The sequence below is a fragment of the Salmo salar genome, chromosome 13 (assembly GCF_965601325.2).
Source record: "Salmo salar chromosome 13, fSalSal1, whole genome shotgun sequence".
Classification (NCBI taxonomy): domain Eukaryota; kingdom Metazoa; phylum Chordata; class Actinopteri; order Salmoniformes; family Salmonidae; genus Salmo; species Salmo salar.
In genome coordinates, this window is record NC_138303.1 from 1,663,788 (window position 1) to 1,690,132 (window position 26,345).

Consider the following 26,345-nt stretch of genomic DNA (forward strand, 5'->3'; position numbering starts at 1 on the left):
ACGACCACACCCAGAGACAGATGGCTGACTTAAGCCCTAGCCACACGAACTGACCACTGGTGTAAAGAACAACATTCCATGAATATCGCAAGCACCCAGACACGAATTACCAGAAATACACACACACACACACACACACACACACTTAGGTGTGTTGGACTCCGAGGACAAAGGACACTGCCAAGGGCCAATGGGAAGTCGACACCACCTGGAGAGTGGACCGTCCCTCCACTCATCGACCAGTCAGGAGAGCGGACCTACTAGACTCAACGTCAACACACTGTTATTTCATTGTATAAATTGGATGTATACTATGTTTCGGGGCTCTCTTCTGCTAGTTCCCTATGAGCTAAACGAAGGAGTCCGTGCACACTTTGCCAAATATCTTTGTCTCATAATAAACTGCCTTACTATAAACTGAATCACCCGGTCCAGCGTCTTGACTTGTCTCCTTCTCAAATAACTAATCATCAACACTATCAACAAGGCAGGTCCTACAGGCCCTAGTTTCTACCATCTTAACAACACTATCAACAAGGCAGGTCCTACAGGCCCTAGTTTCTACCTTCTAAACAACACTATCAACAAGGCAGGTCCTACATGCCCTAGTTTCTACCTTCTTAACAACACTATCAACAAGGCAGGTCCTACAGGCCCTAGTTTCTACCTTCTTAACAACACTATCAACAAGGCAGGTCCTACAGGCCCTAGTTTCTACCTTCTTAACAACACTATCAACAAGGCAGGTCCTACAGGCCCTAGTTTTGTCGCACCTGGACTACTGTTCAGTCATGTGGTCAGGTGCCACAAAAAAAGGACTTTGCAATTGTCTCAGAACAGGGCAGCACGGCTGGACCTTGGATGGACACAGAGAGCTAATATTAATAATATGCATGTCAATCTCTCCTGGCTGAAAGTGGAGGAGAGATTGATTTCATCACTACTTGTATTTATGAGAGGTATTGACATGTTGAGTGCACCGAGCTGTCTGTTTGAACTATTGGAATACAGCTCGGATACCCATGCATACCCTACAAGACATGCCACCAGAGGTCTATTCACAGTCCCCAAGTCCAGAACAGACAATTTTTTTGTAAGTATTTAACCTTTATTTAACTAGGCAAGTCAGTTAAGAATAAATTCTTATTTACAATTGCGGCGTACACCGGCTAAACCTGGACGACGCTGGGCCAATTGTGCGCCACCCTGTTGCAGCTGCCCACTGCAACAAAATAAACAAACAACCAAACAGTTCCGTAAGGCACACAGGCTATACAGAAAACAACCACCCACAAACCCAAAGGAAGGGCTGCCTAAGTATGGTTTCCAATCAGAGGCAGGTGTCTTTTGTTGTCTCTGATTGGAAGCCATACTTAGGCAGCCCTTTTTTCCTTTGGGTTTGTGGGTGGTTGTTTTCTGTATAGCCTGTGTGCCTTATGGAACTGTTTGGTTGTTTGTTTATTTTGTTTGAGTGTTCTCTCTAAATAAATAAATAAAGAAGAGCACTATACCCGCTGCGCCTTGGTCTGTCCCTTACGACGCTTATGACAGGTTAGTAATACAGACTGTAGACTAGTCTATTGTTAGTAATACAGACTGTAGACTAGTCTATTGTTAGTAATACAGACTGTAGACTAGTCTATTGTTAGTAATACAGACTGTAGAGTTGTCTATGGTTGGTAATACAGACTGTAGACTAGTCTATGGTTAGTAATACAGACTGTAGACTAGTCTATTGTTAGTAACACAGGCTGTAGACTAGTCTATGGTTAGAAGAAGGGATCCTGAGAGGAGTGGTATAGTACTAGATCTGTACCAGAACAGAGGGAGGGATCCTGAGAGGAGTGGTGTAGTAGTAGATCTGTACCAGAACAGAGAGGAGTGGATCCTGAGAGGAGTGGTGTAGTAGTAGATCTGTACCAGAACAGAGGGATAAACCAACAAGTGATATATGTTTCAGTAAGATTGGATTTATAACATATATAACAATAGTGGAGCAGGGTGGTAGGTTGGTAATGAGTGTAGGGTTAGATGGTAGGGTATTTAAATAGTGGAGCAGGGTGGTAGGTTGGTAATGAGTGTAGGGTTAGATGGTAGATGGTAGGGTATTTAAATAGTGTAGTAGGGTGGTAGGTTGGTAATGAGTGTAGGGTTAGATGGTAGATGGTAGGGTATTTAAATAGTGTAGTAGGGTGGTGGGTGGTAGGTTGGTAATGAGTGTAGGGTTAGATGGTAGATGGAAGGGTATTTAAATAGTGTAGTAGGGTGGTAGATGGTAATGAGTGTAGGGTTAGATGGTAGATGGTAATGAGTGTAGGGTTAGATGGTAGTGGTAGGGTATTTAAATAGTGTAGTAGGGTGGTGGGTGGTAGGTTGGTAATGAGTGTAGGGTTAGATGGTAGATGGTAGGGTATTTAAATAGTGTAGTAGGGTGGTAGGTTGGTAATGAGTGTAGGGGTAGATGGTAGGGTATTTAAATAGTGGAGTAGGGTGGTAGGTTGGTAATGAGTGTAGGGTTAGATGGTAGATGGTAGGGTATTTAAATAATGGAGTAGGGTGGTGGGTTTTTAGTGAAGGGTTAGATGGTAGGGTATTTGTTGATTTATTCATTATTATTTGTATTTATTTTCAATCAAAGTGTAAGGAAGTTATATTCCAGTCTAGCAGCCCTTACAAAAAAAGGTTGCCGTTTTGAAACTGCAGTAAAACTGGAGTAACTGTATTTTGGATGCAATATTTGCAGAATAACTGCAGTTATACTGCAAAATTACTGCAGTAAAAAAAACGTATTTTGAATGCAGTATTTGCAGCATACTGCACTCTAACTGCAATATTTGTTCGTACAGGAGGTGGCGGCAATGCAACATTTATTAGACGCCAAACGCCGTTAAACCTGATCGAAGAAGAAGTTGTATTGTTTTGATTCGTTGAAGTCGCAGCCGAAATACCGTGTGTCTGCAGGTAGGAATAAATTAGATAGCTGTTCATCTTCCCATGCAATGTAGTATGTTTTACATGCGTTTTTACTTTATGCACATGTTTTTACTTTCGCATTGTTCATTAACGCTTTACAGCTAGCTAGCTAGTTAACTGGCTAAAGGGTTCGTGCTATCTGGAGTCCCTGGGACGTTCCTACCCCAAATCCTCCCCTTAACCCCAAATTCTCCCCTTAACCCTAACCCTAAATTCTCCCCTTAACCCTAACCCTAAATCCTCCCCTTAACCCTAACCCTAAATCCTCCCCTTAATCCCTACCCCAAATCCTACCCTAACTCCTCAGTTTAACCCCTACCCATTTTAAATGTAAGCTTCAATGTGTTAGGGACGTCCCAAGGACCCCGGATTGCATGAATCCTGGCTAAAGCTAACAGGCTAGTGAAAGAGGGTTATCTGGCTACACATCACATTATCTTGCCGGTAGCTGAGGAACGTCCTTCTCCGGTCTCCAGACGATGGGCTCGTTCTGCATGCACCCGCAACCAGGTTCTACCAGGAAGTCCCCGGAGCTGCAGCAAGCCATAACGGCTACCTAGTTAGCACAAAATAACACGTTTCTTCAACCAACCAAAAAAATTGAACATTATACACACACATTGAGTTGTTGCTACCAAAAAGTCAATGTGGGTATTAATCTTGTTCATTCCCAGCGCGCATTTCCACCCATACGAAAAAAAGATTAGTCAGAGTGCAGTATAACTGAAAATACTGTGACCATAATACCTCTTTCTTTTTTACTGCCGTAATTGTGCAATGTAACTGCAGTTATTATGCAATTACTGCGTCCAAAATACCACAGTTGACTGCAGTTTGAAGGCTGCAGTCTTTTGTTTTAAGGGCAGGGTGCTGTTGCAGATATAGCATATGGTGTAAAAGTATCTGGCCTTTTCTGTAGCCTACAGGCTGGAGATGTCATGTATGGCACTGTAATGAGATGCAAACTTCTGTAGGTTTCTCTGATCAAATAGCCTAATCTAAAAATGTTTTGACATGTTAACAAACAACATCCTAACGGGTCAAAGTAAAATGGAAAATATGGAATGGACATCAGGCGACTCACAACTAATGTCCAGGAGTTTTTTTCCCTGTGGGCAAAATTGTCATGATCAGTGGTTTCGAGTTCGTATCCGTCAAATAAAATACTTCTGCATTTCCCGCTGTGTAAACACATTGCAAATAGGCTTAGGATAACTCCTCCTGATAAATTTGGGTAGCTGATATTCGTAGCTTTTAAATAGCCAAATTGATTAGTCACATTACTCCTGAGTGGCAGCAGCGGTCTAAGGCACTGCATCTCAGTGCTAGAGGCGTCACTACAGGCCCTGGTTCGATTCCAGGCTGTATCCCTACCGGCTGTGATTGGGAAACCCATAGGGCGGTCCACAATTGGCCCAGCGTCGTTAGGGTTTGGCCGGGGTAGGCCGTCATTGTAAATAAGAATTTGTTCTTAACTGACTTGCCTAGTTAAATAAACAGGAATCCGGACTAATCAAACCAATGCAATGGCCTGTTTTTACAAATGGTGGGCCTACCACATGGATGGGCATTTCTAAACTTCCATTGCAGCAGTCATGGTAGGCTACACCCCAGTAAGTCCTATTTGCTCCTGTCTGTACATCTTTTTTTGTTGCGGCGTTGATTCCCATGTCCACAGAGGTTTATTTATCGGTTAGGTCCGGACCAAATCTGATCCAATCATAGACCTTTATGTTTGGTTCAGATTTTGTCCAGTCTGACCCGGCCTTGATCTGGCCCAAACGTAGACGTCTTTTCACCTTTCATTCATTGCCCCACTTCATCACCTGGGAAATATGAATATTCAAAGTCATTCTAGTGTTGGCGGGGGCCATTTTTTTTCTCTCACTCAAAAGAGCCAGGACCGGCCCTGCACAGAGCTTGATGTGAAGGTAGAGCAAGATTTATTTTATTTATTTCACCTTTATTTAACCAGGTAGGCTAGTTGAGAACAAGTTCTCATTTACAACTGCGACCTGGCCAAGATGAAGCAAAGCAGTTCGACACATACAACAACACAGAGTTACACATGGAATAAACAAAACATACAGTCAATAATACAGTAGAACAAAAGAAAACAAAAAGTCTATATACAGTGAGTGCAAATGAGGTAAGTTAAGGCAATTAATAGGCCATGGTGGCGAAGTAATTACAATATAGCAATTAAACACTGGAATGGTAGCTGTGCAGAAGATCAATGTGCAAGTAGAGATTCTGGGGTGCAAAGGAGCAAGATAAATAAATAAATAAATACAGTATGGGGATGAGGTAGGTAGATAGCCCATCTGTAAACAGCCCATCTATGTACAGGTGCAGTGATCTGTGAGCTGCTCTGACAGCTGACGCTTAAAGCTAGTGAGGGAGATATGAGTCTCCAGCTTCAGAGATTTTTGCAGTTCGTTCCAGTTATTGGCAGCAGAGAACTGGAAGGAAAGACGACCAAAGGCGGAATTGGCTTTGGGGGTGACCAGTGAGAAATACCTGCTGGAGCCCGTGCTATTGGTGGGTGCTGCTATGGTGACCAGTGAGCTGAGATAAGGGGGGACTTTACCTAGCAGGGTCTTGTAGATGACCTGTAGCCAGTGGGTTTGGCGACGAGTATGAAGCGAGGGCCAGCCAACGAGAGCGTACAGGTCGCAGTGGTGGGTAGTGTATGGGGCTTTGGTGACAAAACGGATGGCACTGTGATAGACTGCATCCAGTTTGTTGAGTAGGGTATTGGAGGCTATTTTATAGATGATATCACCGAAGTCGAGGATCGGTAGGATGGTCAGTTTTACGAGGTTATGTTTGGCAGCATGAGTGAAGAATGCTTTGTTGCGATATAGGAAGCCGATTCTAGATTTAATTTTGGATTGGAGATGTTTAATGTGAGTCTGGAAGGAGAGTTTCCAGTCTAACCAGACACCCAGGTATTTGTAGTTGTCCACATATTCTAAGTCAGAGCCGGGCGTGGATCAGCTTACCTTGTTAGCCAGCTAGATGGATGAATTTCTCTCATGACAGCCAACAATATAACTAAACTAAATGCAGTGGTGGAAAAAGTACCCAATTGTCATACTTGAGTAAAAGTAAAGATACTTTAAAAGAAAATGACTCAAAGTAAAAGTGAGTCACCCAGTAAAATACTACATGAGTAATACTTTGAAAGTATTTGGTTTTAAATATACTGAAGTATCAAAAGTAAATGCAATTGCTAAAATGTACTTAAATATCAAAAGTAAAAGTATGAACCATTTCAACTGAAGGTTGCTGGATCGAATCCCTGAGCTGACAAGGTTAAAATCTGTCGTTCTGCCCCTGAACAAGGCAGTTAACCCACTGTTGCCCGGTAGGCTGTCATTCTAAATAATAATTTGTTCTGACTTGCCTAGTTAAATAAAAACATATTTTCAAATTCCTTATATTAAGCAAAGCAGATGGACACATTTTTTAAATATTTTTTTCATATACGGATAGCCAGGGGCACGCTCCAACACTCAGACAACCATTTACAAACGAAGCATGTGTTTAGTGAGTACGCCAGGTCAGCCAGTAGGGATGACCAGGGATGTTCTCTTTAAGTGTGTCAATTAGACAATTTTCCTGTTCTGTTAAGCATTCAAAATATAATTAGTACTTTTGGGTGTCAGGGAACATTTATGGAGTAAAAAGTACATCATTTGCTTTAGGGATGAAGTGAAGTTAAAGTTGTCAAAAATATAGAAAGTAAAACTTTTTGAAGTACTTTACACAACTGGTTACAGCTTTACTCTAAAATGGATTAAATAAATAAAAGTCCTCATCAATATACACACGATACCCGATAATAACAAAGTGAAAACAGGTTTTTAGCAAATGTAAATAAATAAATAAATACCCTTTGCTATGAAACTCAAAATTGAGCTCAGCTGCATCCTATTTCCATTGATCATCCTTGAGATGTTTCTACAAATTGATTGGGGTCCACCTGTGATAAATTCAATTGATTGGACATGATTTGGAAAGGCACACACCTGTCTATATAAGGTCCCACAGTTGACAGTGCATGTCAGAGCAAAAACCAAGCCATGAGATCGAAAGAATTGTGGCCTCCATCATTCTTAAATGGAAGAGGTTTAGAACCACCAACATTCTTCCTAGAGCTGGCCGCCCGGCCAAACTGAGCAATCGGGGGAGAAGGGCCTTGGTCAGAGAGTTGACCAAGAACCCGATGGTCACTCTGACAGAGCTCTAGAGTTCCTCTGTGGAGATGGGAGAACCTTCCAGAAGGACAACCATCTCTGCAGACTCAACCAATCAGGCCTGTATGGTAGGTTGACCAGACAGAAGCCGCTCCTCAGTAAAAGGCACATGACAGCCCGCTTGGAGTTTGCCAAAAGGCACCTAAAGGACTCTCAGACCATGAGAAACAAGATTCTTTGGTCTGATGAAACCAAGATTGAACTCTTTGACCTGAATGCCAAGCGTCACGTCTGGAGGAAACCTGGCACCATCCCTACAGGGAAGCGTGGTGGCAGCATCATGCTGTTTTGGTGTTTTTCAGCAGCAGGGACTAGGAGACTAGTCAGGATCGAGGGAAAGATAAACGGAGCAAAGTACAGAGAGATCTTTGATGAAAACCTGCTCCAGAGCACTCAGGACTTCAGACTGGGGCGATGGTTCACCTTCCAACAGGACAATGACCCTAAGCACACAGCCAAGACAACGCAGGAGTGGCTTTGGGACAAGTCTCTGAATGTCCTTGAGTGGCCCAGCCAGAGCCCAGACTTGAACCCTATTGAGCATCTCTGGAGAGACCTGAAACTAGCTGTGCAGCGACGCTCCCCATCCAACCTGACAGAGCTTGAGAGGATCTGCAGAGAAGAATGGGAGAAATTCCCCAAATACAGGTGTGCCAAGCTTGTACAGTCATACCCAAGAAGACTCGAGGCTGTAATCACTGCCAAAGGTGCTTCAACAAAGTACTGAGTAAAGGGTCTGAATACTAAATGTGATATTTCCGTTTTTTTTAAATATATATAAATGTGCAAAATTATAAACTGTTTTTCGAATTGTCATTATTGGGTATGGTGTGTAGATTGAGGATTTTGTTGTTGTTTTTAGAATAAGAGAATAAGTATGTAACGTTACAAAATGTGGAAAAAGTCAAGGGGTCTGAACTTTTCAAATGCACTGTACATGGAGACTTAATCAAGCTAGTCATCTTGAGTACTTTCTTGTCTCTTTCTCTCTTGCATCAAAGGTTAAAGTATTGATAGGAGACCAAATGAGGTCAAATGATGTAATTGTCCTTCACATAACTCTTCCAGAATTTCCTCTTGGACAGGGATATTGGAGATTGAATTAGTCTACTGGAGGACAATTTGTTCTTAACTAGGACAATAATTTATAACTGAATTTTTCCAGTACAACGTACAGTACCAGTCAAAAGTTGACACACCTACTCATTGCAGGGTTTTTATTTTTTCTATTTTCTACATTGTAGAATAATAGTGAAGACATCAAAACTATGAAATAACGCATATGGAATCATGTAGTAACCAAATGTGTTAAACAAATGAAATAATATTTTATATTTGAGATTCTTGAAAGTAGACACCCTTTGCCTTGATGACAGCTTTGCACACCCTTGGCGTTTTCTTGACACTGGTTGCTCCTGTGGGTCTCTGGATGGGAGTCTGCTAGATGACTGAATGTAAATGTTGAGCGGCTTGGGTGCAGGTAGATTGTATGTTTTAAAATTCTATAAAAAACATCATGGATAGGCTTACTGTTGACCAAATGATTGTTTTATAAAAATCTACAGGAACGTTGTCGCAAAATCACAGGAAATGACCTACATACTCAAAATGCTTCGGTAAGAGGAAGGAAATGTCGGGGTCGTCATTTTTCGTTTATCGTCCCAGCTCTTAGCATGCCTTAATTTTGCTATTTGAACGGTTATAACAAGGCATTTGCCTGACAAATAACCATTACCAAACTTCCATGACCGTCACAGCCCTAGTAGGCAGCCATCCAGATAGTTAGCTAGTTTATAAAAGTTTATAAAAAAGACGCTTGGACACTCATTCCATGTTGTTTAGGTTACTATATTATGTTGTTGGTTACCATGCTACGGGAATATCTCCTCTCCATCTCTGCTTCTTCTCTTCCTCCTCTCCTTGTCTTCTCTCCTCCTCCTCTTCTTCCTGTCTTCTCTCCTCCTCCTATTCTCCCCCTCTAACTCTCCCTCTCTCCTCAAGTGATGAAGACCTCCCAGTCAGCAGAGACAGAAGGCGATAAGGTCACTTCCTGGGTGTCTGTGTGCCCCAGGGGCTTGTGGGAGGTTTGTCAGAGGAGGAAACGAGGGGCGGAGCCAGCTGACCCCTCTGGAGACGTCTACCCCGGGATTGGCTCTCTGTGTCGGGTCAGAGTTCAACTCCAAGGGGAACCTACAAATGTCCCGGAGCTGTCACTCAAACCTGACCTGCCAATCGCAGTCCTTTCAGATGCCCAGGTCCCACCCCTACAGCGCTCCCAGGGTACCATGCTGCAAGTCCCACTTGGTGATTGGATCATTCTGAGGCTGGGGGAGGGGCAGTGTGACATCACAGAGGGGTGTGTGGAGGGGATGAGAGCTGGAGACAAGTGTGAGGTAAGGAGAGGCTCACACATCAATAGCATCACACTGAATCAGAATGTACTGGCTGTTACCCATTCACTCTTCATAAAGCTGGTCTTAACCTTTCACCTCTTTGACCCTCGTGTCCCCAGGTAATGCTGACCCCACTAACAGACCGACTCCGGGAAGGAGAAGAGGAGCAGAAGAGGGCAGGCCCTGACCAGTCCCTGTGTATAACAGTAGAGCTCCAGTCCTTCTCTCCTGGCCATGAGTCCTGGCAGCTGTCAGCTGGAGAGAAGTGGGGCTGGGTGATGTCACACAAGCAGAGGGGAGGGGACAGGTTCAGGGCGGGGGACATGTGGGGGGCGGCAGACAGCTACAGCCGAGCCATCAAACTCCTCATCACCCTAAAACTACACACCCGGCTAGAAAGGGAGGAGATGACTCCGATAGAGGAGGAGGATGAGGAGACGGAGAAGAAAGATAGCCTAGAGGGCCCTACAGATCGTCAGTACCGTTCCACCAAGGCCTCTCTCTACTCCAACCTATCCCTGTGTCAGCTGAAACTAGGCCAGTGGTCCCGGGCCAGGGGCTGTGCCTCCAGGTAAGGCTAGGAAATGCCAGGGACCTCACCAGTACTTCTTTTGTAAATCTGGAATTCCCAGAACACATAGTGAGCGTGGGGGGGCTCTGAGGTACCGTCCCAAACACATTGAGAAGAAAAGTGTCTAACACAACGTAGCGGCAGACAGAGTAAACAGCCAAGTAGCCTACTATCTATGGAGGTGAAACACACAGCACTCTCCAAGTAGGCTACTATCTATGGAGGTGAAATACACAGCACTCTCCAAGTAGCCTACTATCTATGGAGGTGAAACGGACAGCACTCTCCAAGTAGCCTACTATCTATGGTGGTGAAACACACAGCACTCTCCAAGTAGCCTACTATCTATGGTGGTGAAAAACACAGCACTCTCCAAGTAGCCTACTATCTATGGTGGTGAAACACACAGCACTCTCCAAGTAGCCTACTATCTATGGAGGTGAAACACACAGCACTCTCCAAGTAGCCTACTATCTATGGTGGTGAAATGGACAGCACTCTCCAAGTAGCCTACTATCTATGGTGGTGAAATGGACAGCACTCTCCAAGTAGCCTACTATCTATGGTGGTGAAACACACAGCACTCTGCCCATTTCACTGCCCACATACTTGAGTATAGCTGCGGGGCAGTTACACAAGTCCACATTTCTTAGAGCCTAATTTTCTAGACATCAGTGTACAGCAACATTTTTAGACGACACTGCAGAACACCTGCCATATACGCACATACTCAGCTGTGGGGCTTACAAGACCTGCATTTCATATCATTTTCAAGACGTCAGTGTAGCTGTAGAACAAATATCAGAATAAAACTTCAAATCAAATAAATCATTGTAGGATACAGCAGAACACACATGAGAATATATAGGCCTCCTGCCTATGTGATAATATGAAGCACATATTCAGATTACCTTGAACAGTACAGAACAAGTTTGTAAAGGAAGAAAAATGTAATACCTTAGTTTTCAAAACCTCCCACAACGACTCTCCCCATGTCAAATCCATTTAACTCTTGAGAGTCAACTTCTTGCTCAAAGCCATGAGCGGGCCTGTGACGTTTAGTCTCCTTCTCAGGCTGTTCTGAAAGACAGACACTACAGCCAATTTTTTTTTTCATTTTGACTGTGAACTATAACCTGGGTGTCCTCTCTAGCCTTGTCTACAAATGCGCCTGTTCAAAAACCTTTTTTCTGAGGGCTATTTGTTGTTTCTTTACGTCTGAGACATAGGATGTTAATTTACTGTACATCCACCCACTATTTTGCTAGTTTAATCCCTCCAGTTGTTTCTAGACCCAAGCTCCCTACTTTTTTGCATGTTGTACAGCCCAACTTTGAATTCTGCATGACAAGCCAGGGGTTATACGTTTGCTTGTTCTTGAACGGCAAACTGCACCCCCCCCCCCCCATCTCCCTCTCCTGCTGAGTCTGACTCGCTAGTAGGTCTACTAGCTAGTGAAGGTAGCTGAGCTGGCGGGATTAATAGCAGCGCTGCTAGCTAAGGTATCGCTATCAGGAACAGTTTGCACCTCACTCTCCTCCGGCGCTGACAGTTCTCTGGCTCGTTCTGGGTTCGATTCACTATCTCTCTGGATTTTAGAGTTTGAGAAATGTCATCAAACTCGATTTGTCTTTTCTTATCGAATTATTATTATTATTATTATTTATTATTATATATTTTTTTAAAGGGCTTTCTCACGATTCACTCAGTAGGGAGACGACTAGCCTAGGCTATGACGTAATTACGTAGGGACCTCTTCACTAGCTGACCACCACTACCAAGATCTGTGTCAAGATCAGTTACTTACCCCACCGGCCCTCCCCATAACCTCTATATACAAATAAGAGAGCAGGTCTGGAATCAGTGTGGCAGGATAGGATGATTACACAGAAGGTTCACCGTGCTTTTACTTGATGGTCTTTCTGGGGGGCGGAAGAAATAACGAGGAGGCAACTTGATATAATGCTGAACACTTTTATTAGAATGTCTACAGTGAGAACAGTGAAACAATTAATAAATCATGCCGCGAGAGATACCGGATCTGGGAAAATAGGTGCCGGAACAAACAGTCAAATCTGAGAGGTGCTGCATCCTGTTCCTGCAGGATCCGTCTCAAATTAACCACTGGACCTCACGATACGATATCATGATACTTGGGTGCTGACACAATATGTATTGGGATTGTCACAATCATGGTCGCTGGAAGATGTTTTTGGGTTGGAGGGCAGTTGAAGGGGGGGTGGAGGTGCTGAGGAGTAGTTCTCTTCGCTCATACAGGAGTAAAAAAAGGCCTAGTTCACTAATTTGCTCATTTGTATGTGACTCGTTTCAGGAAACTAGGCCTATGTCGCGTCACTACTTCACAGTAGAGGCATTTGAACGTAAATATTTATTTTTGATCAAAATGTGTGTTTTGTCAGAAATGCCTTCTGCAATATGTGAACTTTCATGTGCCTTATTAATAACAAACGTGTATTCCATCTGTAAATATGAATAAAATGGTTAAATTACGAGCGTAGTTGGTTTAGCCATGGAAAAAGGCAGGAACCTTCCCGCTAGCCATGATTGGCCGAGATAATGGATGGGATGGACAAGCCGAGAGATGAGTTCTGATTGGTCTACCATGTAGCACCTCCTGTCTATAATGAGATGGTCGGTATGTGTAGGTAATCCTTTCTAACGTGGCTTTTTGAAGCTAACATGAATAACTGCAAAAGTGTTGCTTTCCACTTTCTGGAGGACCGAGTTTTTTGAAATGGGTCGAATGCCGGGGGAAGCACAGTATGATAGCTAAGGAGATGGAGAAAATTCGTTTGAATGCAAATATGCGGAGGGAGTTGAAAAGAGAACACACATAGAAGGCTGTTGTAATTCGGAGACCGGTGTTTTATACATCTTCAAACTAAGGGCAACCATGGCATCCATGACAGAGAGGGAGAAGTGTTCATCCATGTATTCGGGTAAGAGATTCTAGCTAGCTACATTTTGTCAGAAAGACGTTTTCATTTCAAGTTAAGCGTACTGTTAGTTGGCTGGCTCGCTAGCTAACGTTACGTGAATGATCTGTGTAGTAATATTCATATCTCACAGCCATTTGCATTGCTAGCTAACATTGAATCTAGTTTGTTAGCTACATGCAGAGTAGTAATGTTATAAATTAGGATTATGGGTCATTGTTTAGCTATCTAGCTACATGTCTAAACAAAAGACTCCACTATGTAAGGTACCATTTTACTGTACCGTTCACACCTTCTGTGCATGTGACGAATACATTTTTGATTTGATATAGTTTGTATTTACCAGAGACGGTAATGTGAAGAACAACATGACCTGCACCAAAGTCAAATTAGAATATAACATTAGGCCAACAAGACAGTTTACCAAGTTCTAAAATTCTCCAGTAGAATGCCCTACTTTTATTTTGTCACACTCACAACTGTAAGCTATTTCCTGTAATTGGCTCGCCATTAACTTGTAAATAATGATCTTGTTGTGAGTTTGTTTCTGTAATAATGAATACAAATTAGCTAAAGTTAAGACATTGTCAGTTATGATGTGGTCATTATTTAAACTGGCTAGCCAGCTAACTTAACGTTAGCTATCTAGCTAACAAGCTAGAAACTAACCAAAACATTGTTTAGAAAGTTGCTTTTAGGTGCCTGGTTTGCTAGATTGACATAAACAGATGGATTTATTGGTGTTAAAATACACCAGTTATGCTATTTTGGACCACCAGGCTGCTGATCTCATGCATGTGAATCCTTAAAGAGATGGGTGGGGCTAAGGCTTAAGAGGGTGTGAACAATGCTGAATGGGTGGAGACAAAGAAGAGCTCTCCAGTACATGTACCCAAAGGTTCAAGGGCCATTTTCTCAAAAGTGGGGTTACAAGTTTATTCACTTTCAAAGCAGAATTACTTTCCCTCAACTGTAGTGTACATAATGATATACTGTTTTCTAGCTCTGAGTCTCTACTTTTATCCAATGTAAAAAAAAAAACACAATTTAAAATGTTGATACATAAGACAAAATCGAGCCGGTCGGTCACATATGCTCACAATCGTAACGATTCTCTATATTTTGCGATTTGATACTGTGATTTGTTTATTACGATTCGACATTCCCAACGTATTGTTCGCCATGTCTGCTGCAGAGAGACGAGGGAGCATGACAAAATTTGTTTTGATCAGTCATGGAAAAACATATTGGTTCCCTATTTCAAAAGAAAATGAACAAGGAAAAAAATACTAGTTTTGGGCAGGCACAGCTGACTAATGCAAAAATAATATTGAGATATGTCATAATATCCCAATATGTAACTATTTTTTTCCCGCCAGATCCACGCTGCTGGAGCCCCAAGGGCTGAAGGCCTGGTACCGCCTTGGGCAGGCCAACCTGGAGGCAGGGGAGCTGGAGGAGGCCGACAGGGCCTTCAGGAAACTACAGGAGCTCCAGCCTGACTCTCCCTCCGCCCTGAGAGGACTGAGAGAGGTGGGGAGGAGGGAGCGAGAGACGAATAGCAGACTGGGACAGAGACTCGGCAAGATGTTCAGCTGAAGAGGGAGAGCGAGAGAGGACTGATAGCCAACTGGGACAGGGACTGAGTCAAATGTTCAGGGGATGGAGGCAAGAAGGAGAGGGTGACAATTAGCAGACTATTTTTTCATATCCACAAATAGTCTTAGGCTGTGTTCATATAAGTAGCCCAATAATCCCAATAAAATGAATATCAGATTTGGGATGTCTGTGTAAATATGGGCACTGGATTATGGGATTTAAGTGTCAGTCATTTTTTCTATTTTTTTTTCTCGAACTGTTAAGACCCTGGAGCTGTTCTAGAAAATACATCTAAGAAGTGGTATAGAAATTAGCTGGAATTATGGGTAGGACTTCTTTTCACAAACTCGGTCCTGGGGACGCCAAGAGCCACACATTTAGGTTTTTGCCCTAGCAATACATTAGTAATTAAAATATCAAAGCTTGACGATGAGTTGGTTATTTGAATCGGCTGTGTAGTGTCAGGGCACCCCAGTTAGAAACGCTGGGGCAGGATTAGAGTTGTAAAGGGAGGGTATATTACTGGAAATGTTCAAAGTTTACCAGTAAACTACCAGAATTTTGGTAACTTTCAGGTTTTGGGGAATTTAAACAAATTAGTTATCTTTTTGGATAGCTCAGATTATCTGTGTCCCTCTGGCTGTGTTTAATCACATCAGACTTTTGATTAATCAGATCTTCTCACATTAGATCTCTTTTCAGAGCTGATCTGTTTAGTGGAAAAATATCAATTAGTGAAAAAAATACCAGAATTGGGCTGCCTGTGTAAACGCAGCCTGTGTGGCCTTAACACATGCAGGGCCGGATTAAGAAATCATAGGCCCCGGGGCTTAGTTTTTTTTAAATAGATTTCCACACATGGGGAACGTTTATTAGCAGGGTCCCCCCCAGAAAATTGGCCTTTTTTAAAAATGCAATTCTACATCATTTACATGACAGACAGCTGAGTCTTTTAATACAACACAAATGAGTGGCTACTCTAACAAATCAGTCTGGTCTTGACATCAAACAAACAATAGCCCAGGCCAATGATGCGGGGAAAAAAGATTGGACATCTTAGGAGGAGATATCTGTGTGTATCTACATGCATACAGTTGAAGTCAGAAGTTTATATACACCTTAGCTAAATACATTTAAACTCAGTTTTTCACAATTCCTGACATTTAATCCTAGTAAACATTCCCTGTTTTAGGTCAGTTAGGATCACCACTATTTTAAGAATGTGAAATGTCAGAATAATAGTAGAGAATGATTTATTTCAGCTTTTATTTCTTTCATCACATTCCCAGTGGGTCAGAAGTTTATACACTCAATTAGTTTTTGGTAGCATTGCCTTTAAATTGTTTAACTTGGGTCAAATGTTTCAGGTAGCCTTCCACAAACTTCCCACAATAAGTTGGGTGAATTTTGGCCCATTCCTCCTGACAGAGCTGGTGTAACTGAGTCAGGTTTGTAGGCCTCCTTGCTCGCATACACTTTTTCAGTTCTGCCCACAAATTTTCTATAGGATTGAGGTCAGGGCTTTGTGATGGCCACTCCAATACCTTGACTTTGTTGTCTTTAAGCCATTTTGCCACAACTTTGGAAGTATGCTTGGGGTCATTGTACATTTGGAAGACCCCTTTGCGACCATGCTTTAACTTCCTGACTGATGTCTTGATGTTGCTTCAATATATCCACATAATTTTCCTACCTCATGATGCCATCCATTTTGTGAAGTGCACCAGTCCCTCCTGCAGCAAAGCACCCCCACAACATGATGCTGCCACCCCCATGCTTCACGATTGGGATGGTGTTCTTCGGCTTGCAAGCATCCCCCTGTTTCCTCCAAACATAAGTGGTCATTATGGCCAAACAGTTATATTTTTGTTTCATTAGACCAGAGGACATTTCTCCAAAAATTACGATCTTTGTCCCTATGTGCAGTTGCAAACCGTAGTCTGGCTTTTTATGGCAGTTTTGGAGCAGTGGCTTCTTCCTTGCTGAGCGGCCTTTCAGGTTATGTCGATATAGGACTCGTTTTACTGTGGATATAGATACTTTTTGTACCTGTTTCCTCCAGCATCTTCACAAGGTCCTTCGCTGTTGTTCTGGGATTGATTTTCACTTTTCGCACCAGAGTACGTTAATCTCTAGGAGACAGAGCGCGTCTCCTTCCTGAGCGGTATGACTGTTGCGTGGTCCCATGGTGTTTATACTTGCGTACTGTTGTTTGTACAGATGAACGTGGTACCTTCAGGCGTTTGGAAATTGCTCCCAAGGATGAACCAGACTTGTCTACAATTTGTTTTCTGGGGTCTTGGCTGATTTCTTTTGATTTTCCCATGATGTCAAGCAAAGAGGCACAGAGTTTGAAGGTAGGCCTTGAAATACATCCACAGGAACACCTCCAATTGACTCAAATTATGTTAGTTAGCCTATCAGAAGCTTCTAAAGCCATGACATCATTTTCTGGAATTTTCCAAGCTGTTTAAAGGCACAGTCAACTTAGTGTATGTAAACTTCTGACCCACTGGAATTGTGATACAGTGAATTATAAGTGAAATAATCTATATCTAAACAATTGTTGGAAAAATGACTTGTGTCATGCACAAAGTAGATGGCCTAACCGACTTGCCAAAACTATAGTTTGTTAACAAGACATTTGTGGAGTTGTTGAAAAGCGAGTTTTAATGACTCCAACCTAAGTGTATGTAAACTTCCGACTTCAAATGTACATACACACACACTACCGGTCAAAAGTTTTAGAACGCCTACTCATTCAAGGATTTTTATTTTTACTATTTTCTACATTGTAGAATTAATAGTGAAGCTATGAAATAACACATGGAATCATATAGTAAGCAAAAACGTGTTAAACAAATCAAATGGCTACCCTTTGCCTTGATGACAGCTTTGCACACTCTTGGCATTCTCTCAACCAGCTTCACCTGGAATGCTATTCCAACAGTCTTGGAGTTCACACATATGCTGAGCACTTGTTGGCTGCTTTTCCTTCACTCTGTGGTCCTACTCATTCCAAACCATCTCAATTTGGTTGAGGTCGGGGGATTGTGGAGGCCACAATGGTAAAATAGCCCTCACACAGCCTGGAGGTGTTTTTGGTCATTGTCCTGTTGAAAAACAAATGACAGTCCCACTCAGCCCAAACCAGATGGGATGGTGTATCGCTGCAGAATGCTGTGGTAGCCATGCTGGTTAAGTGTGCCTTGAATTCTAAATAAATCACACTGTCACCAGCAAAGCACCCCCAAACAATAACACCACCTCCACGTTTCACGGTGGGAAATACACATGCGGAGATCAACCGTTCACCCACAGACAAGGCCAAGTATAGCCCACGATGATCTCCACTGGACGAGCCAGAGGGGCGCAAGACCGGACAGTCTCTGACATGGATAGGCAGACCATTCCATAAAAATGTAGCTTTGTAGGAGAAAACCCTCCCTCCAGCTTTGAAATTCTAGGGACAATAAGGAGGCCTGTGTCTTGTGACCGTACGTGTAGAAACAGTGCATGCGGAAAGTATTCAGACCCCTCAACTTTTTCCAAATTACACTACAGCCTTATTCTAAAATGTATTACATTTTTTCCCCCTCAACACGATACCCCATAATGACAAATCAAAAACGTTTTTTTTTTGGGGGGGGGGCAAATGTATATAAAATAAACTGAAATATCACATTTACATAAGTATTCAGACCCTTTACTCAGTATTTTGTTGAAGCACCTTTGGCAACGATTACAGCCTCGAGTCTTCTTGGGTATGACGTGCCAAGCTTGTAGCAGCTGTATTTGGGAATTTCTCCCATTCTTCTCTGCAAATCCTCTCAATCTCTGTCAGGTTGAATGGGGAGTATCGCTACACAGCTATTTTCAGGTCTCTCCAGAGACGTTCAGTCGGATTGAAGTTCCAGGCTCTGGCTGGGCCACTCAAGGACATTCAGAGACTTGTCCCGAAGCCACTCCTTTGTTGTCTTGGCTGTGTGTTTAAGGTCATTGTCCTGTTGGAAGGTGAACCTTCGCCCCAGTCTGAAGTCCTGAGTGCTTTCATCTAGGATCTCTGTACTTTGCTCAGTTCATCTTTCCCTTGATCCTGACTAGTCTCCCAGTCCCTGCTGCTGAAAAACATCCCCACAGCATGATGCTGACACCACCATGCCTCACCTTCGGAATGGTGCCCAGTTTCCTCCAGACTTGAGGCTTGGCATTCAGGCCAATGAGTTCAATCTTGGTTTCATCAGACCAGATAATCTTGTTTCTCATGGTCAGAGTCCTTTAGGTGCCTTTTGGCAAACTACAAGCGGACTGTCATGTGCCTTTTACTGAGGACAGGCTTCTGTCTTGCCACTCTATCATACAGGCCTGATTGGTGGAGTGCTGCAGAGATGGTTGTCCTTCTGGAAGATTCTCCCATCTCCAGAGAGGAACTCTGGAGCTCTGTCAGTGACGACCCCGATTGCTCAGTTTGGCCGGGTGGCCAGCTCTAGGAAGAGTCTTGGTGGTTACAAACTTCTTCCATTTTTAAGAATGATGGAGGCCACTGTGTTCTTGACCTTCAATGCTGCAGAAATGTTGGGACCCTTACCCAGATCTGTGCCTCGACACAATCCTGTCTGTGCTCTACGGACAATTATTTTGAACTCATGGCTTGGTTTTTGCTCTGACATGCACTGTCAACTGTGGGACCATATATAGACAGGAGTGTGCCTTTCCAAATCATGTCCAATCAATTGAATTTACCACAGGTGGACTCAAATCAAGTTGTAGAAACATCTCAAGCATGATCAATGGAAACAGGATGCACCTGAGCTCAGTTTGAAGTCTCATAGCAAAGGGTCTGAATTCTTACAGTACCAGTCAAAGGTTTGGACACACTTACTCATTTAAGGGTTTTTGTTAATTTTTTGAGGGGACATTGTAGAATAATAGTGAAAACATCAACCATGAAATAACACATATGGAATCCAAAAAAGTGTTAAACAAATCAAAATAGATTTTATATTTCAGATTCTTCAAATAGCCACCCTTTGCCTTGATGACAGCTTTGCACACTCTTGGCATTTTCTCAACCAGCTTCACCTGGAATGCTTTTCCAACAGTCTTGAAGGAGTTCCCACATATGCTGCTTTTCCTTCACTCTGCGGTCCAACTCATCCCAAACCATCTCAATTGGGTTGAGGTCGGGTGATTGTGGAGGCCAGGTCATCTGATGCAGCACTCCATCACTCTCCTTCTTGGTCAAATAGCCCTTACACAGCCTGGAGGTGTGTTGGGTCATTGTCCTGTTGAAAAACAAATGATAGTGCCACTAAGCGCAAACCAGATGGGATGGCGTATCACTGCAGAATACTGTGGTAGCCATGCTGGTTAAGTGTGCCTTGAATTCAAAGTTAATCAGTGTCACCAGCAAAGCACCACCTCCTCCTCCATGCTTCACGGTGGGAACCACACATGCGGAGATCACACATGCGGAGATCATCCGTTCAAATTTGGACTCCAAACCAAAGGACAAATTTACGCTGGTCTAATGTCCATTGCTCGTGTTTCTTGGCCTAAGCAAGTCTCTTCTTATTGGTGTCCTTTAGTAGTGGTTTCTTTGCAGCAATTGGACCATGAAGGCCTGATTCACACAGACTCCTCTGAACAGTTGATGTTTAGATGTCTGTTACTTGAACTCTGAAGGATTTATTTGGACTCCAATTTCTGAGGCTGGTAACTCTAATGAACTTATCCTCTGCAGCAGATAAGCAGCCAGTTTCATCATAGTGCTTCGTGGTTTTTGTGACTGCACTTGAAGAAACTTTCTAAGTTCTTGAAATGTTCTGTATTGACTGACCTTCATGTCTTAAAGGAATGAGTAAACTATTGTTTCTCTTTGCTTATTTGAGCTGTTCTTGCCATAAGATGGACCAAGTAGGGCTATCTTCTGTATACCACCCCTGCCTTGTCACAACTGATTGGCTCAAACACATTAAGGAAAGAAATTCCACAAATGTACTTTTAAGAAGGCACACCTGTTAATTGAAATGCAAGAAGCTGGTTGAGAGAATGCCAAGAGAGTGCAAAGCTGCCATCAAGGCAAAGGGTAGCTATTTGGAGAATGTCAAATATAAAATACATGTAGAATTATTTAACTTTATTTTTTTGGTTACTACATGATTCCATATACAATGGTGGAAAAAGTAGTCAATTGTCATACTTGAGTAAAAGTAAAGATACTTGACTCATTTTCTATTAAAAGGTGAGTCACCCAGTAAAATACTATGAGTAAGTGTCTAAAAGTATTTGGTTTTAAATATACTTTAGTATCAAAAGTAAATGGAATTGCTAAAATGTACTTAAATATCAAAAGTAAAAGTATGAACCATTTCAAATTCCTTATATTAAGCAAACCAGACGGGACAATATTATTTTTATTTTGACTGATAGCCAGCCTCCCAACACTCAGACATCATTTAGAAAAGAAGCATCTGTTTAGTGAGTCCTCCAGATCAGAGGCAGTAGGGATGACCAGGGATGTTCTCTGTTTAGTGAGTCCTCCAGATCAGAGGCAGTAGGGATGACCAGGGATGTTCTCTTGATAAGTGTGTGAATTTTCCTGTCAAAATGTAACGAGTACTTTTGGGTGTCAGGGAAAATGTATGGAGTAAAAAGTACATTTTCATTAGGAATGTGGTGAAGTAAAAGTTGGCAAAAATATAAATAGTGAAGTATAGATACCCCAAATTACTTAAGCAGTACTTTAAAGTATTTTACACCACTTTCCACATGTGTTATTTCATAGTTTGTCTTCACTATTATTCTACAATATAGTAAAAAATAAACCCTTGAATGAGTAGGTGTTCTAAAACTTATGCCCAGGTGTGTGTGTGTACACACACACACACACACACACACGTATTCAGACCCCTTGACTTTTTACATTACAGCCCTATTCTAAAATTGAGGGAAAAAATATTTAATCGACACACAATATCCCATAGTGACAATTTTGCAAATGTATTACAAATAAAAAACCGTATTTACATAAGTATTCAGACCCTTTGTTAATGAGACTCAGCTTTACTAATGTTGCATAAATCAGTAAAGATAGCACACAGCTCAGACACCCATGCATACCCCACAAGACATGCCACCAGAGGTCTGTTTAAACTACTGGCACACAGCTCGGACACCCATCCATACCACACAAGACATGCCACCAGAGGTCTGTCTAAACTACTGGCACACAGCTCAGACACCCATACATACCCCACAAGACATGCCACCAGAGGTCTCTTCACAGTCCACCCATGCATACCCCACAAGACACCCATGCATACCCCACAAGACATGCCACCAGAGTTCTCTTCAGTCCCCAAGTCCAGAACAGACTATGGGAGGCACACAGTACTACATAGAGCCATGACTACATGGAACTCTATTCCACATCAGGTAACTAATGCAAGCAGTAAAACTACATTTAAAAAACAAAACAAATACACGTTATTGAACAGCAGGACTGTGAAGAAACACAGGCACGCATACACATCTTGTATATACATCTTGTATATAGCCTTCCCTGTAGCTCAGTTGGTAGAGCATGGTGTTTGCAACACCAGGGTTGTGGGTTCGATTCCCCAGTGGGGCCAGCACAGAAAAAAAAAATGTATGAAATGTATGCATTCACTACTGTAAGTCGCTCTGGATAAGAGCGTCTGCTAAATGACTAAAATGTAAATGTAAATATACTGCCTAATGTATACTACATCTAATATATACTGCCTAATGTATACTACATCTAATATATACTGCCTAATGTATACTACACATCTTGTGTATATACTGTTATGTATACTACACATCTCACTGTCTACTACACTTATCATACTTTGTATACTGTAATGTATACTACGCATCCTAATATATAGTGCTTTTGGAAAGTATTCAGAACCTTTGACTTTTTCCACATTTTGTTCCATTACAGCCTTATTCACAAAAACAAAATGCCCCTCAATCTACACACAATACCCAATAATGAAAAAGCAAAAACAGGTAAAAAAATTTTTGCACATTTATTACAAATAAAAACTGATATCACATTTACATAAGTATTCAGACCCTTTACTCAGTACTTTGTTGAAGCACCTTTGGCAGCGAGTGCTCTGGAAAAGGTTTTCATCAAGGATCTCTCTGTACTTTGCTCTGTTCATCTTTCCATCAATCCTGACTAGTCTCCCAGTCCCTGCCGCTGAAAAACATCAAAACAGCATGATTCTGCCACCACCATGTTTCACCTTAGGGATGGTGCCAGGTTTCCTCCAGATGTGACGCTTGGCATTCAGGCCAAAGAGTTCAATCTTGGTTTCATCAGACCAGAGAATCTTGTTTCTCATGGTCAGAGAGTCCTTTAGGTGCCTTTTGGCAAACTCCAAGCGGGCTGTCATGTGCCTTTTACTGAGGAGTGGCTTACGTCTGGCCACTCTACCATAAAGACCTGATTGGTGGAGTGCTGCAGAGATGGTTGTCCTTCTAGAAGATTCTCCCATCTCCACAGAGGAACTCTAGAGCTCTGTCAGAGTGACTATCGGATTCTTGGTCACCTCCCTGACCAAGGCCCTTCTCCCCCATTTGCTCAGTTTGGCCGGGCGCCCAGCTCTAGGAAAAGTCTTGGTGGTTCCAAACTTCTTCCATTTAAGAATGATGGAGGTCACTGTGTTCTTGTAAACCTTCAATGCTACAGAAATCTTTTGGTGCCCTTCCCCAGATCTGTGCCTCGACATAATCCTGTCTTGGTGCTCTACGGACAATTCCTTCGACCTCATGGCTGGTTTTTGCTCTGACATGCACTATCAACTGTGGGACATTATATAGACAGGTGTGTGCCTTTCCAAATCATGTCCAATCAATTGAATTTACCACAAGTGGACTCCAATCAAGTTGTAGAAACATCAAGGATGATCAATGGAAACAGGATGCACCTGAGCTCAATTTAGAGTCTCATAGCAAAAGGTCTGAATACTTATTTTTAATACATTTGCAAACATTTCTAAAAACCTGTTTTCGCTTTGTCATTATGGGGTATTGTGTGTAGATTGATGAGGAAAATGTTTTATTGAATCCATTTTAGAATAGGGTTAGGTTAAGGGTTAGGGTAAGGGTTAGGGTAGGTTAGGGTTACCCTCAGAAAGATGTGCTCCAAAAAAGGTCCAGTTGCCAGGACTACAAATGCTATCTAGACACCGTTGCCCTAGAGCACGCAAATAATAATACCTACCTCGGCCTAAACATCAACACCACAGGTAACTTCTACAAAGCTATGAACATTCACCCCCATTCTCATCGACGGGGCTGTAGTGGAGCAGGTTGAGAGCTTCAAGTTCCTTGGCGTCCACATCACCAACAAACTTACATGGTCCAAGCACAACTACACAGTAGTGAAGAGGGCACGACAAAACCTATTCCCCCTAAGAAGATTTGGCATGGGTCCTCAGATCCTCAAAAGGTTTTACAGCTGCACCATCGAGAGCATCCTGACTGGTTGCATCACGGCCTGGTATGGCAACTGCTCGGCCTCCGACCGCAAGGCACTACAGAGGGTAGTGCGTACGGTACAGTACATCACCGGGGCCAAGCTTCCTGCCATCCAGGACCTCTATACCAGGCGGTGTCAGAAGAAGGCCCTAAAAAGACTCCAGCCACCCTAGTCATAGACTGTTCACTCAGCTACCGCAAAGCAAGCAGTACCGGAGCGCCAAGTCTAGGTCCAAAAGGCTCCTAAATAGCTTCTACCGCCAAGCCATAAGACTCCTGAACAGCTAATCAAATGGCTACCCAGACTATTTGCATTGCCCCTCCCCGGAACGCTGCTGCTACTCTTAACTAGTCACTTTAATAATTCTACCTACATGTACATATTACCTCAATTACCTCGACTAACTGGTGCCCCCGCACATTGACATTGACTCTGTACTGGTACCCCCCTGTATATAGCCTCCACATTGACTCTGTAACATAACACCCTGTATATAGCCTCCACATTGACTCTGTACCGGTACCCCCTGTATATAGCCTCCACATTGACTCTGTACCGGTACCCCTGTATATAGCCTCCACATCGACTCTGTACCGTGTCGTGGACGAATCAGAATTAGTTGGGTAACATAGATAATTAAGATGTTTTATTAGTATAATATGCTTATTTGAGGTACTTGTCATTAGAAAGTGTCCATTGGACTCTGGTGTCTTTTCAGTTGCACGTCTACCTTAGCTGGGGCTCAGACACTTGGGGCCCAGAGAGGGGAGGGGTCAGACTTGTCATCATGGGAATGTGTCTTTACCTATTTCTTAAACCATGTGAAGGGATGGCGTGATGAATGGGGAACCAATGACTTGTCTCCACAATGTCTGTGAGCAAGTCACTCCCTCCTTTTCTTTATTGTGGGGAGGATTATGGCAGTAAATGGACCCTTGTATGTCCTCTCTTAGATCTCACACTTATCCTGTGATAATATATGGTCTAGAGGCTCACTCCCCCAGTGAGCCTGTCCAGGAGTAGGGTCAAGAGGGGGTTTGCTTGAGATGGGAGTATCTAGAGTTGACAATTGATATATGCCATTGGATGAAATAGTTCTGTTCAATACCGTACCAGGGAGGGACGGTTCTAAGGAGACCAGATACTGGGCTATACCATTAATCCTGTTGACATAGCAGTTACTGTCTGATGTGTTTTATTGATATCTGTCATACAAAACTTAACCTTTGTGAACTGTTACTAAGTATCTGTGGTTTGTCAATGTACGTTGAAGGGGGTATCGTTGCTATAAAAGATCCCTGTTGCAATTCTGTAATCACCTTCCTGGTTCATTCGAGAGAATGCATTAGTGGGGTCAAGAACTTTTGCAAAAGTATCTTAAGTATTAAAGATGTAGTTTAACTCGGACTGGTGTGTTTGTAACTCCTCATTTGGTAATGCGGAAATTAGCCACCACAACCGGTACCCCCTGTATATAGTCCCACTATTGTTATTTACTGTTGCTCTTTAATTATTTGTTATTCTTCTCTTCATTTTTTTTGTATTTTCTTAAAACTGCATTGTTGGTTAAGGGCTTGTAAGTAAGCATTTCTCTGTAAGGTCTACACCTGTTGTATTCGGCAAATGTGACAAATAAAATTAGATTTCAATCTAAGAGACAAGGCAAGAAGGGCCTTCTACGCAATCAAAAGGAACATAAAACTATCTCAATTAGGATCTGGCTAAAAAACTTAAATCAGTTACAGAACCCATTTCCCTCTATGGTTGTCAGGTCTGTGGTCCACTCACCAACCAAGAACTCCCAAAATAGGACAAACAACCAATTGCGACTGCATGCAGAATTCTGCAAAAATATACTTTTTGTACAACTCAAAACACCAACCAATGGATGCAGAGCAGAACTAGGACTATACCTGCTAGTTATCAACACCCAGAAAAGAGCTGTTAAAGGAAGCGATGCCCACACATTCCTCCACAAAGCCTTCACCTACAGAGAAATGAACCTGGAGAAGAGTCCCCTCAGCCAGCTGGTTCCCCAGGACATCAACACAATTAGACCCCATAGAGCCCTCA

At 42.6% G+C, this 26,345-nt stretch overlaps 1 protein-coding gene across 1 annotated transcript; it reads left to right on the forward strand.

Moving 5' to 3' along the window:
• The first annotated feature begins 2,859 nt into the window (after nucleotides 1–2,859).
• Nucleotides 2,860–18,432, forward strand: fkbpl (FKBP prolyl isomerase like). The gene is made up of 4 exons (XM_014183200.3): nucleotides 2,860–2,961; nucleotides 9,237–9,628; nucleotides 9,748–10,199; nucleotides 14,536–18,432. Exons 2-4 carry the CDS (start codon nucleotides 9,239–9,241, stop codon nucleotides 14,753–14,755), a joined length of 1,062 nt encoding a protein of 353 aa, XP_014038675.1. The 5' UTR covers nucleotides 2,860–2,961; nucleotides 9,237–9,238; the 3' UTR covers nucleotides 14,756–18,432.
• Nucleotides 18,433–26,345: the final 7,913 nt, after the last annotated feature.

Bases quoted from the DNA above. Each gene is read 5' to 3' on its own strand.
- fkbpl (XM_014183200.3), top strand. From the start codon at position 9,239: ATGAAGACCTCCCAGTCAGCAGAGACAGAAGGCGATAAGGTCACTTCC. The intron at 9,629-9,747 runs GTAAGGAGAGGC...TCGTGTCCCCAG, and splicing joins GAGCTGGAGACAAGTGTGAG to GTAATGCTGACCCCACTAAC. The intron at 10,200-14,535 runs GTAAGGCTAGGA...TTTTCCCGCCAG, and splicing joins GCCAGGGGCTGTGCCTCCAG to ATCCACGCTGCTGGAGCCCC.